Raw genomic sequence first — 14,232 nt, 5'->3', positions numbered from 1 at the left:
TCTGCCACGTTCTATAGATTTACTGTCAAATATTATAAAAAGGGCAGATCTATTCTTAGATAGGCTGCCTAAAAAGTTCAAAACTTCATGAGGCATGGGAAAACAAGTTCTCATGCACATTCCTGAAACTCAGTGGGTTCACAAGCCCAGTGGTTCACAGAACACCAAATTTCTTGTAACTCTAGAAAGGAGACGCCAGGGAAAATAGGCACTACAAAAACACAAATGCTTACACATAGAAAAATGTGTGATATCTGAAACTCTTTTCTTTGAAATTTAATAGCAAACTGCAAGTGACATTTTAGCTCTAGTTGGTATACTAATAACCAATTACAGTCATTATAAAAACAAATATATGCCTCAAAAAAATAAGTTGAAGGGGAAAACAGATGACAAGTTCTATAGATATAAAAATAGATGGCAAGTCAATATATTTGCTTAAAAAAACAAAACAATAAACCATTAATGATTTAGTTAAGTTGGTAACCTGCCCTACGTTCATAATTTTTTTCTTCTCACTATATGAAGAAGTTGAGGGTGGGAGGAAGACCAACACAAGTTGGCATTGTGCGTATATGTTGACAAATTTTGTACTTGAAATAGAAATGACTTTAGGAAACCAATCCTACTAATCCTACTTCTACTTTTGTATAAAAATAAACTTACGATCAGTGATAATTGCATCAAAATAGGTGCCCTTCCTCCAGGAAGGTTTAGATGCATCTGACACCAGGACATCAAGGTAGTATTTCTCTAAACCATACTGACGAAGGTTTGCCCTAATATTTTCATCTGGTCCTCTCCATTTCTGGTTTTTCCTACTGGCCTTTCCTGAAGGGAAAGAATAAGGAAGATAGGAAAATATAAGATGGAACAGCATTCTTACTTCCTGTTGTTAGCTAAAAGTAATGTTTTAACTCATCTAAACCTATATTTACTCAAATAAAATTTGCTTTCATTTAAAATCTTAATTTATGTATACACATAAACAATTATTTTATTTCAACTTATTATAAAAATATATTTTGAACAAGAAAGTACTGATGTCTAACCGATCTTGTTCTGTCACCTTTCAAGTAAAACTGCCTTACAACACTCACTCAATACTTTCTGAGTACAAAGCATTTAGCAGTAAGATACAGAGTTGAATAGAACCTGGCCCCTTTCCTCTGGCAGGAAACAGTCCTGTATAGATACAGTGATGAATCAGATAAATGAAATAGAAATGAAGAGAGCTAACTTGAGGAATGTAGTGGCTATCACCATGAAGAAAGGAGGCAAAACAGAGACATTATTAATGAAGAAACATTAAAGTGGGGACTGAGGGAAGGCTAAAGAAGTTCAAAAGTTTCTAATTTTAGAAGACGTGATAGTTTAGGATGATAATACCAGCGATTAAAATCAGAGAACCAGGAGGAAAAACAAGCATAGGAAAAAAGATGAGATTCAAGTGTGATATATCAATCTTGATATACCTTGAGGTACCTGTGGAACATTCAGAAAGAGACACCCAGCAGGTAGTTGAAGGCTGGAATATATATGCTTGGGAGATATCAATATATAAACTTAAGTTGAATCCATATGAATGAATGACAGTTCTTATTAACCTAGGTGGTAGTTACATAAGTGTTTGCTCTATAATTATTCTTATATGTTATATACTCTTCTGTATTATGATCAACTTCACAAGAAAAAAATCAAAAGAAGAATGACATGACTCTGAACAACAAGCACTGTGATGGGAGAAGGGGTCAAAGACAGATGCTTGGAAAAAACAGTAAGTAAACAGAGATCAGAGAAAGTTGCAAGGTCTTTATGAGACTAAGATGAAACAGTCCCAAATAAATGAGACCGCTGTCTAGGAAATCAAGAGAGGTCTTTTGAAGGTCAACATTGCCAAATGCTGCAGATCTGTGGCCTTAGTAAGTGTTTTCAGCAGAACAGTAGGCACAGAAGCTGGAAAATAATGAGTAGAGGAGAGAGTGAGAGATGAAGAGGAAATAGCAAGTTAATACTAGTTTTTCAAGAAGCAGTTTGGCAAAAAAAAAACAAACAAACAGAAAAACAAAGTGATATCTGGAGGGGCCTATAGGATTGATAGAAAAAGTTTTATACTTTTAAAACCAGAGAAACTTGAGACTATTTTAGAATACAGTAAGAGATTAGAAGTATAGGAAACAGGCCGGGTGCGGGTGGCTCATGCCTATAATCCTAGCACTCTGGGAGGCTGAGGCAGGAGGATTGCTTGAGTTCAGGAGTTTGAGACCAGCCTGAGCAAGAGTGAGACCCCATCTCTACCTAGGAGGCTGAAGCAGGAGGATCACTTGAGCCCAGGAATTGGAGGTTGCATGCAGTGAGCTATGATGATGCTGAGGTGACACAGCAAGACTATCTCCCCTCCCCCCAAAAAAAAAAAAAAATGTAGGAAACAGAGAGCATACCTAACAGCATCTTGGATAAGCTCTGAAGAGACTCTACCTCAATCAGAATTCTACCCAAGTAGACTGAAGGTTATAACTTTTTAAACATAACTTTAATAAATAAAAATTCAAGTAACTTATACAAATCAATTTCCTTAAAGGAAATATACTGCTTCTAAAAGCCAAGTGAAATAATTCTTCTTAGCATTTTGTCTACTTTAACATATTACAGATAAAGAATATCCTTTTCTGGTTAGCCTATTTATGTAAATCTAATAAACTATAACTCATTTTCTTCCTAAGAAATATTACTAAATTCTTTATAGTCAAGGTAGGAAAAAACGTCATCAGTACAATATATCAAATTGCTTCAGGAAAACAAAATATACTACTAATATCATAAATTCACACCCATATAATAACTTATACTGGGTGAAGAAAAGGAAAGGAATGTTTTGAGGGCTGATTCAAGTTACTATAATGGAATACCACCATAAACACAAATAATCTCAAAACCATCAATAAAAACTTGACATTTTTAATACCATTAAGCTATAAGAAAATACTTTTTCAGTTTGATTCAATTCCGTCCAATCACACATCATTATTGACGTTTCTAGAATTTAAAATATTTTCCAAAATTACCTTAAAAGCAAAGCAGATGCTTGTTTCAAGTACCCTTAGTCTAAGGCAGAATCTTTAAAGTTACTGTCAGCTTTAAATGTTTCAAAGATGTTTCGGTCAGTTATGAAATTAAAAACATATATGGTACCTCAAAGACTGGTTAATCTAATATACACAGAATGTATAATTATTGAATAAAATATTGATAGCAATCTTTAAATATAAACTCTATATGTTTTATTAACATGTACATGCTGATTACAAAATGGCCATATCTCTCTCCTACTTCTTCTCTCCCAACCCTTAAGCTCCCAAAAATATAGTTGGCCTACTTCGTTTTTTTTTTTTTTTTTACCTTCCTACTAAGTCTACAAACACCTCTGAGGGGGAGGGCCTTTTCTTATTCATTTTTGTGTTCCTTCAGGAAATCATTTTGTTCACACTGGATGACTTCACAAAATGCAGATACCCAATGAAGTCTTGAAAAAATAAGCAAAATTACATTACAATTTGTATTTTAACATTAAAATAACATCATATAAAACTACAGTTGACCCTTGAACAATGCAGTAGTTACGGGTGCTGACCTGCTGTGCAGTCAAAAACCTACATAGAACTTGTGATTCCCCAAAAACTTAACTACTAATAGCTTATTGTTATATTTACTATAGGTAGTAAAAATATATTTACTATTTATTAAGTGGAAATGGATTATCATAAAGGTCTTCACCCTCATCTTCACACTGAGTAGGCTGAGGAGGAGGAGAAAGAGGAAGGGTTGGTCTTGCTGCTTTAGGGGCAACAGAAGTGAAAGAAAATCCAAATATAAGTGGACCTTGTTGTTCTAGGGTCACCTGTGTTTTATTATTTAATCTCCTTTTCGCTCCTGTTTTTTTTCAGAGACAGGATCTCCCTATGTTGCCCAGGCTAGACCCCAACTCTGGGCTCAAACAATCCTCCTGCCTCAATCTCCAGAGTATATATTTTATTATTTTAAAGGCATTGGTATAACAGCAAAGACTATAACACTGTCTATAACCTCTACTCACCTAAACCGTGAACCGTGTTGTAGTCTATGTCTGTCCCATATACATATGCACCAAAATGAGCAGAAGCTATCAGGAGGCCACCTGAAAAATCACATAATTATGACCTGTTAACCAGAAAGTCCCAGACTCCTGTTTCTTCCTGTAATTAATTTGATCCAGTTTTACAAACTAGCTACAGGCAGAGTACCCTGGAATGACACTGATCCTGGCCATATTTAGCAAGCCTCAGAACTGAAAAAAACAAATCCCCTAAGCTATATTCATTAAATTGGTCACAAGGTAGGTAATTAATATATGTCCTGGCATCATTACTTTAAACAGTACTACTTAGGGAAAATTATTTTTTTTAGTCAAAATAATGTATATTTAGACATTTTCTTCTTATTTTGAGAGGCCTATACAAAAGTATCTTGCTTCTTTCTTAAAAATGAGCACACAACTCTGCTTACACAAAGAGCTGGCAATAAATAAACTCTTACAATTGGGCTCCATTCCCACTGAATCACAGTTTCACATAACTAAAGAGGGCATAATTAATAAGAAAGACATTAGCTCTTACAGAAGTTAAAATATTAGGACATATTTTAACTTTTGTAAGTGTTAACTATTTTATTCTACAGTTACTCCTGTAACCAACCAAGTATCTCCTGTTTTAAACTGTAAATATAAATTTCTGAATTACAATTAACCATACACAAAAATAATTAGTACAATTATTGGTGCTTAATTAGTGCTGTGACCAAAGTAAAAACAATTATCCCAATAAAATTTGACAAAGTAATTTGACAGATGTGACCAGCTCACACATGAAGGAAAACCCTTCAGATTAAAAGGGTTTGCAATATTAAAACTCTAAAGATTAAAATAGCAATTACACTCTTTAAAATAAAAGGTAATGGTATTTTTAAATTGTTTAAGAAAAAAATTTTACAAAGTTAAATAAATTTTTAATAATTGTACTTTTCATTAAATTTCACTTTGTTTAATCATTCAAATTAAAAGGCTTTTAGTGCTTGGGTAAGTCCTAATTAGCTACACTGTAGAAAGGTCTGCCAGTCAAGTTGAAATAATAAATATATTCTTAGACTATAAAATATGCACAGACTTGGCCAAGTAAAAAAAAACTAGGGCTCTTTCCTTACATCCTTTTGAAACCTAATCTCTAAAATTAAGATGGGTAGTGCCTCCAGAGGGTCAAGATCTATAAATTAATGGTGTTCCTTCCATAGCCATTTAAAACATAGTCTGGTAACATGTACTTAAAAATACTTTGCTCATGAATATATTGCAACTTACTAGTTCCTATGGGAGCCCATGAAGAACAGAAATGGAAGACTAAAAGTACAGCAGAAACCAAAACCTAGGTCCTCTCATAATAACTACAAAAAGCATTTATGTGAGAGGGAAGGTTAAAAAAAAAAAAGTCCTCATAACTTTTGCTTTGGAAATGGAACAGTCCATATTTAGGAAAGGCAGTGTATGTGATGACTTCAAATAGTCACAAAGTCACTTCACCCAAATTATGAGGAATTACTACAATTCTGCCAATTAAGGCAGATACTCACCTAGAAGAACTAGTTGTCAAGGGGAACAGAAAAGCTTTCCTGTGCTTCCTTAAACAGAACCTTATCCATTTGGTTAGAGTGAGTTTTGAGAAGACCCAATTTACAGTACACTGCTGAAAGGAGATGAATAATCTGTTAGACTGCATCTGATAGTCAACTTTGTGCCTTTTAAGCTTTTAATTTTTAAAAATAAAATCATAATAAATTAGCTTCTTTGAACTGGTCACTGGGTAATCAATGTTAGTCATCTAGTTGTTCTTTTGATTAAACTGATGCACTTTTTGCATTTAGTTATACCTCAGCTTGAGTTTTCTTGAAAGCTTTTTGGTTGAAAAAGTGGTGCTACAAAAGGAGGGTGAAGTGTCAAGAAGGCAGGTAATGTGACTCACTCATTTCTTTTTATGCCATCAAAAGTAAAAATGTGCGGGTGGATAGCTCGAGGTCAGGAGTTCGAGATCAGCCTGAGCAAGAGCGAGACCCTGTCTCTACTAAAAATAGAAAGAAATTATATGGACAACTAAAAATATATAGAAAAAATTAGCCGGGCATGGTGGCGCATGCCTGTAGTCCCAGCTACTCGGGAGACTGAGGCAGTAGGATCGCTTAAGCCCAGGAGTTTGAGGTTGCTGTGAGCTAGGCTGACGCCACGGCACTCACTCTAGCCCGGGCAACAGAGCGAGACTCTGTCTCAAAAAAAAAAAAAAAAAAAAAAGTAAAAATGCAGCACATGGGATCTAGACCCGTAACTCAGTGTTTCAAATTCTTGTCACTTAAATAGTAACCACTTTAAGGGCAGGGTAATATCTCACAGGCAAAAGGATACAATAATAAGTAGAATTTATTCTATGATATGGAAACTCATGATTTTTATCTTTAGAGAGCTAAGTGGAAAGCTTTGCAAATGTGGAGAAATGAGAGACTGGGCTTTGGTTTTGCTGAGAGAAAGGGAGAAAAGGAAGAAAAATGGCAATAGTATTTCATCCATTTTTTCCTTTTTTAAAAAAGAACTCTACTTAAATAAATTAAACTAGCAGCCTGAGCAAAAGAATACTGCTAAAAAATAGAAATCCTGCTAGACAAACTATGAGACCCAGGAAGAGGGGACTACAAAGAGTACTAGAAAAAAATGGGAAGCGAGGATATTACACAGACCTACAGAGATCCATTAACTCACTCTCCCAGCTTTCTCTTTTCCTCCCCTAGGTCTCCTCCGAGAACCAGGACAGTCAGTTTCCCAGCTCCTGACTCCTGTGTCTACTATTGTGCAAGGACAAAATTTCCAAAGGAGATATACTCCTTTCCTTACACCTATAGGTGACCTGAAGGGAGACAACGTCAAGGAATATACATTAGTCTCCTGGGTGCATTCTCATTACTAGAGGAGCTGACTCACTTGAGAAAGGGCATGAGAAGGAATCAGAGAGCTAAGGCTGCAGAGCTCTAAATTACCTAAGGCAATCAGCATACACTAGTACCAATTATTTTAACTATAAACAAAGAATTAGCCTTGTACAATATTAAGCTTCAATTTCCCTGCCTGCTCCTATAATTTGCCAATAGTTGTAAATTATGACTATCTTGGAAATCAGCCAAAAAAGGGACTAGAAAATAAATTCATGGCCAAATTCTTCAACATCACCATTTAATATTAGCTATATCTAAAAACTTTCACCAAAAAAGCATCTAAGTTTTTATCAAGATGATAATTAAAAAATAATAATGATAGCCATTACAGTTCACTGAATCTCCACCATGTGTCAGGCAACTTCCTAGGAATATTATATACATATATTATTACCTCACTTAATTCTCACAATATATTACTATCACCATTTTACAAATAATGGAATTGAGACCCAGACAAGTTAAGAATCTTGCCCAAATTCATATAGTAATTTGTGAAGATTTAATTCACTCTATTTGTTCTTGCCTTTATACCATACTACCTCCTTTGGAGTCAGCACCAATGGAAGTAAATATACGTTAACTCACCAAATAGATAAACAAAAGGAAGATTTGTTACTAAACAAATTATATGAAGTAAGTAAAGCTGTGCACTCAGTTAATGGCAGTTGTACACCATTCACAAGTCTTATACCATATCACAAGCAGGGCTGTGCCATTTGTATTCAATAAATTCATGCTGATCATTCCTTTAGCCAAACTCCTATGTAAGCAGTAATAATTTCTAAGTACTGAGAGCTGATCGAATAGGAAAGTGGAAATACACAACTTTAAAAAAATCTTACTAAAATGAAAATCAATGTATTTGCTAAACTAAAAAGGAAAGTGTGTTTCTGCAGCTCATGTAGTTCCAAACAACTTAGATAGCAAACTATCTAAAAGAAAAAGGAAAGGAATTTAGGCAGGAAAAGATTATATCTCTCCTTTCAATTTCCCAGAAGCTTTCTACCCTACTCACAAGACATGAGTAGTCAGTGAGTAATACATTTGGGAAACTACATACATTTCAGTTTTGTACCTTGAAAATGGAAAAGGGATTAGATACACCTGAATTAAAAAAAATACAAAAAGGAAACTGCAAGAAAAAACATCAAATACTTTGATAAAAACTATGGCCATGGAGGAGGGCAAACGGCTATGTATTTCTCCAATCCTTCAGAAGGTACTACCCATCAATGAGGCAAAAGGCCCGAGAGAGGATAAACGGTGCTTAAGACTGTGTCTATTCACAATTACTGGTTATTACCAGTTTTACAACAAAAGTATCAAAAACTGATTAATGCCTTAAAGTTATGCTTAAACTACAAACACAAGTTATGAAAATGTATTTTAGCAGCATCTTTGCAAAGATCCTCCTCTCATATATGAACAGTCAGATGATCAAAATACGCAACCACTGTGAGGAGCTGTCCTAATATAAATAGAAGCGGGTCTCCTTACCACTCACCACACTAAAGATTTGCACTGACTTCTGTGAAGTTGGAATTACATATATAGCCAGCCTCATCTACATCAATGGAAAGAAATGTTACCTATACTGGCAACTCTATTTTTAAACTCTATGGTCTAGTCTATGCATGTGTGTACATATTAATCATTTTGTTCATGCATGTATTCTTCTCACTTCACTGAAAAAGTTTTTAAAGTCTAAGAACAAGATTAAGGATTAATAAAGGCATTAGCATTTAGAAAAAGTTAGATCCATTCTTCACATTATATGAAAAAATAATCTCAGCTGGCTCACGCCTGTAATACTAACACTTTTGGAGGCCGAGACAGGAGGATTCCTTGAGGCCAGGAGCTCAAGACCAGCCTGAGCAAGAGCAAGATCCTGTCTCTACAAAAAACTAGAAAAATTAGCCAGGCATGTTGGCATGTGCCTATAGTCCCAGCTACTTGGGAGGCTGAGGCAGAAGGATCACTTGAGCCCAGGAGTTTGAGGTTGCAGTGGGCTATGATGAGACCACCGCACCCTAGTCTGGGTGACAGAGCAAGACCCTGTCTCAAAGAAAAAAAAGAAAAAAGAAAAAGAAAACAATCTCCAAATGGACCAGAGATCTAAAAGGAAAAAACAAAACTACAAAAGTACTAAAAGAAAACATAGCTGAACTCCTTGGGTATAAGGAAAAATTTGCATGGCAAAAAGCAATTACTAGCAAAGTCAAAAAATAAATGACAAGCTGGGAGAAAATATTTGCAACATATATCACAAGGAAAAAAAGGGGGTGAGGGAATAATGTCCTTTACTTACAAAGGACCTTTAAAAATGAAGAGGAAAAAACCAAAAGTTGTATAGCAAATGGGCAAAAGACATGATAGACAATTCAAAAAAAAAGTCATAAAAATGGCCCTTAAAATATAAAAGTTGTTAGACTTCACTCATCATAAAAGAAAGACAAATGAACATTACATTGAGATGCCATTTTTCACCCAATAAATTCGCAAAACTTCAAAAGTTTGACCATATATATTCTGCTAGTGAGACTGTGGGAAAACAGGGACTCTCCTATACTGGCAGGAATCCAAAATAGTATCCTGAAGAGGAATTTGGCAATATGTAACAACTACCTGTGCATATACTCTTCAACTCAGCAATCCTACTTCTAGAAATTTACCCTAGTGCTGTATCTCCAACATTACAAAGGTATGTATTCATATGGTTATTCATTGCAAGCATGATTTCTAACTATAAATTATTGGAAAGTACCAACATACAAGTATAGGAGATTGTTTGAATAAATTACAGTATATACACCCATGGAGCAAAAGTATAAAAAAGAACAATGTCTATGAACTGACAGGCAGGGATTTCCAAGAAATACCATTAAGTTAAAAAAGCAAAGCTAAAGCCAGCGTATACAGTATGCTACCTTTTGCATAAGAAAGAAGTGAAAATAAAAAAATGTATATATCTGCTTATCATTAGAAAAAGAAAGATAGGAAGAATCAACTAGAAAATGATGAAGTTCGTCACCTATTAGAGATGGGGGAACAGGATGGAAGGGATATAAAAGGAAGTGGCACTCCTCTGAGTTCACCTTCTGGTGTAGTTCTGACTTTTGAAAGCAAGTTAATCTTAAATATAGTTAAAAATAAAAGTAAATCAACAAGGAATGTTGAGGCAGGAGATAAAAATCTAAAACTGGCCAGGTGCAGTGGCTCACGCTTGTAATCCTAGCACTTCGGGAGGCCAACGCAGGAGGATCACTTGAGACTGGGAGTTCAAGACCTGTCTAAGCAACATAGTGAGACCACGTCTCCACAAAAAAAATAGAAAAATTATTTTTCTATGGAAAATAGGGCTATGATGGTGCACACCTATAGTTCTAGCTACTCAGGAGGCTGAGGCAGAAAGATTACTTGAACTCAGGTGTATGAAGTTGCAGTGAGCTATGATGATGCCACTGTACTCTAGCCTGAGTAAACAGAGCAAGGCCTTGTTTTGAAAAACAACAACAACAAACTAAAACTGAAGGAAAACTGGAACAAATAAACCCAACAGAATTTTAAAGGAAAGGGAAAAGAGGCAAGCACAGTATTTGACTTTATTTCTCCTTAGGATAGAGAACTGAAAATACATCCTAAACTCTTTTTAACAGGATTTTTTGGAAACAGATGAGCAAAGCAATTTGAAACTATTTTAGAAATATTATAGGAATGAGCAAAAGAGTAAATGTGTTGATGTTGATAGGAACCAGGGTCCTTATTGTGGAAGAAGATGTATATAAATATGGTATGGGATAGGCAAAAAGAAATCCATAAAGTTAGACTGTAATTTGTAGTATATGTGCAAATTCACAATTTCTAAAATATTTGCATACACTCATATGTGCACATATACACACAGTAGTAGGAATACATGCATGTGTACTTGCATATGCACTTATACACATTTTGTATATATACACATATATATATGTTTCCTGGCTTGTCCACTGAGAGGGTCTAGAACCCAGATCTTGGTCTCTAATACCACCTCCCTACTAAAAGAAAGAAGGCTTCCTTGGAGAAATGACTGATGCCACAGCTTGAACAAGTAGAAGAGAAGTCAGAAAGTAAGGAAGTGCTCTAAACAAAATACAGATCCAATGTGAAAGGGCTCTCACTGGGCAAATCTGGGACAATTTGTGCAACCAAATAATTAACGAACATAATCAATTATAGGCCAACGGGGGGGGGAAAGCAGGAACCACTTGTTTATATGAATAATAAGTAGATAAATAAATATGTGGAAGAGAAGAAAGGGCTCTTGCTTACAACACAATAATGAGTATTAACTGGTAACTATAGAGGGAGTGCTAGAATTAGAAAATTATCCCTTTGAAACCATCAAAGTAAAGACTGGTTCAGGCAAGAATCATCAATGGACACCCTGACAGAGGTGAGGGGGGTTTGGATAAGGAACAAAATATTAACATAGTCTTAATGTGTCTCCCTACAGATTGCTTAACAACTGCAAGGGAAAAAAAAAACAGTAATCATACAGTGGAAAAATCAAATACAACCTTGACTAGCCAATCAAAATTATCATTACCAGTGAGGGGTAGAGAGCTATCGTATATATACCATGAGGATACAAAATCACCAATTTTGTCCACCTGGGAATGTTCAACCTACATCAAATCATGAGGATACATCAAATCATGAGGAAACATCAAACAACCCAAAATAAGAAACAAACATTCTAGATAAAAAATAAAGGGAGGAGAGATAGCATTCTTCAAAAGTACAAATTTAATTTAAAAAAAAAGTCTTTGCCTATGTTCCAAATGGAAGAGATCAAAGAAACACTAACAATAAAATATAACACCTGATCCTACACCAGAAAGGGAAAAAGATGCTATCAATGACATCATGGGGCCAACTGACAAAATTAGAATATGAATATAAATATTAAAGTAGTGTATTAATACATTTACTAACATTGAAAACTATACTGTGGTTATATAAGAAAATACATCACTCTTAAGAAACAAGTATTTGAGGAGTAAAGGGAGATGATGGATGTAACTCTCAAATGATACAGCAAAGAAAATATTATGTATATAAATATAAATAGAACAAATGATAAAGCAAATGAGGCCAAACATTAATAATAGCTTAAGCTGGGTTAAAGATACATGGACATTCTTTGTTCTGTTTTTATTCCTGTAACTTTCTATAAGTGTAGCATTATTTCCAATAAAAAGTTTAAAATGTGGGGGGAGACATTCAGGATAATGAGGATGGGAAAGAAAAGATAGTATGTTGGGATGGACGGTATGGAGACACTAGTAGAGTGGGAGAAGAATGACTCACAAATGAATTAATTCAACAGCAACAAACACAAGAAATCGTTTCATCAGCTAGAAATCTCAACCTTGATACTACTTCCTCCTAATCCTGTGTGGTCATATTCCTCAAGTTAGGGTATGGTCTAATAGCTGGCTGGCAGATCCTAAAACAGAGAGAGGCAGCTCCATGACAGCAGTTAGGAGAATGAGCTCTAGAGCTGGACTGCTTGAGTCTGAATCCTATGAAACATATATGGCTGCATAATCTTAGCCAAGCCACTTAACCTCTCTCAGTGCCATAATCTCATCAAGAAAATTTTTAAAAGTATCTCCATGCTAGTTGTTATAAGAATTAAATTAGATAGTAATATTGGAGTACATAGCATAGTACCTGACACATTTACTATTCAACAAATGTTAGCTTTGCATCATCAATGCTTAAAGGGAAATATGGCTATAGGGAGAGGCTCCGACCACAAACTAAGCCACAATGGGTTAGGCCAGACAAACCTAACTGTGAGTACTCCCTGGGTGTCATATGGGCAAGATCAAGCAAAATGAGCTGAAGGAGGGAAAAACATCTTCAGAGTCAGATGAAATAAACTTGGCGTTTTAGGACTTCCACACAAAGTTAATTACAAGGGCATCCCAATCAAGTGCACACAGAATCAAGCTCATTGCCACAGTGGCTTCTAGCCCATATTTCATCACTTTTCTTATTTTCATACCTATTTATAAACCTCCACAAACCAAATCAAAAACAGAATACATTATTTTTCCATCTAAATATATGGTTATTAACTTAAAAGGATGAACCCATTTTTTTTTATCTTATTCCAATCTCTCTTCCCCACCAAGGGTTTTCCTATCCATATAAACTATACAGCTTTACAACATTTCTACAATGTGTAATATTGAAAGTTCTGCTATTTAAAAAATTAGATGTATGCTCCCCCCTAGTGGTTTACTTGGAATAATACCCACAAAATTCTATCTGCATAATCACTGCAGTAGCAAAAGTGTTAAACACTGGCTATTTATTACACAAGTATGTGGTTGTCTCTTAGCCACTATCCAGTGATAATCAAAAGATTATTCTGTACATTTAACCTTTTAGCAAAAATATTGCTATGGGCTTCACTAATACAAAAGCAACATCTCTATACTAGCTTAACAGTTAAATAAAAATACCTGTTCCAACAAATGGATCAAAGACAATATCATTTGCTTTCACTTTTCCATGGTTAGCCATGATGAATGATAAGCCAGCATCCATGCTTGTGTTTCCAATAAAGAGTCTCTTTTTGACACTGTATGACTCAATAAGCTCTCTCTGTCCATCTGCAATCTAGATCAGAGACATTTCTCCAGTTAGTATAACCATACAGATTTGAGATAATCCTTCACAATAAAACCACAGTATCTTGCTGACAAGAATTTCTTTCGACTACCACTCTAAACTTGTTCCTTGAAAATAATGTGCTTGTGGTCGTTATGTACAAAACTTTTTATTTCTTAATGTCTTTCCATTTACTTTGTGTTTCCAAACCAAATATGAATTGAATTTGAATGCAATTATTCCAGGGGTTAGTAAGTAGTAAACTTTGCCCATTTCTTTTTTCTCCTAAATAACAATAGTCTCTAACATAAGTCACAGCTTCCATTCACTCACTCACAGCCTTAGAGAAATGGGCAGAAGTGCTCTACGGTAATTCTATTTATACTCAGAATGGAAGACCTAGATTGGAGATCTCCACAAATGAGACCCCTCAACTATCACAGCATTCTGCCTTTTCTCTGCTTTATCAAAAAAGCAGTCCAGATATCTGAAAAGTCT

The 14,232-nt window shown here is 35.1% G+C and overlaps 1 protein-coding gene across 2 annotated transcripts in view; it reads right to left on the bottom strand.

Annotated features, from left to right (window-relative positions):
* The window catches only part of TRMT11 (tRNA methyltransferase 11 homolog), a 49,840-nt gene that overhangs the window by 26,261 nt on the left and 9,347 nt on the right, over nucleotides 1-14,232 (bottom strand). For both annotated transcript variants that reach the window (XM_069488317.1, XM_069488318.1), the window contains exons 7-9: nucleotides 13,587-13,743; nucleotides 4,094-4,174; nucleotides 667-831 (exon numbers count right to left, since the gene is read on the bottom strand). In XM_069488317.1, the coding sequence (XP_069344418.1) occupies nucleotides 667-831; nucleotides 4,094-4,174; nucleotides 13,587-13,743 (403 nt within the window). The remainder of the gene's footprint in view (nucleotides 1-666; nucleotides 832-4,093; nucleotides 4,175-13,586; nucleotides 13,744-14,232) is intronic.

Source organism: Eulemur rufifrons, chromosome 15 (genome assembly GCF_041146395.1).
Source record: "Eulemur rufifrons isolate Redbay chromosome 15, OSU_ERuf_1, whole genome shotgun sequence".
NCBI lineage: Eukaryota > Metazoa > Chordata > Mammalia > Primates > Lemuridae > Eulemur > Eulemur rufifrons.
The sequence above is the reverse complement of the archived record's forward strand: the minus strand, read 5'-3'. Positions and strand labels throughout refer to the sequence as shown.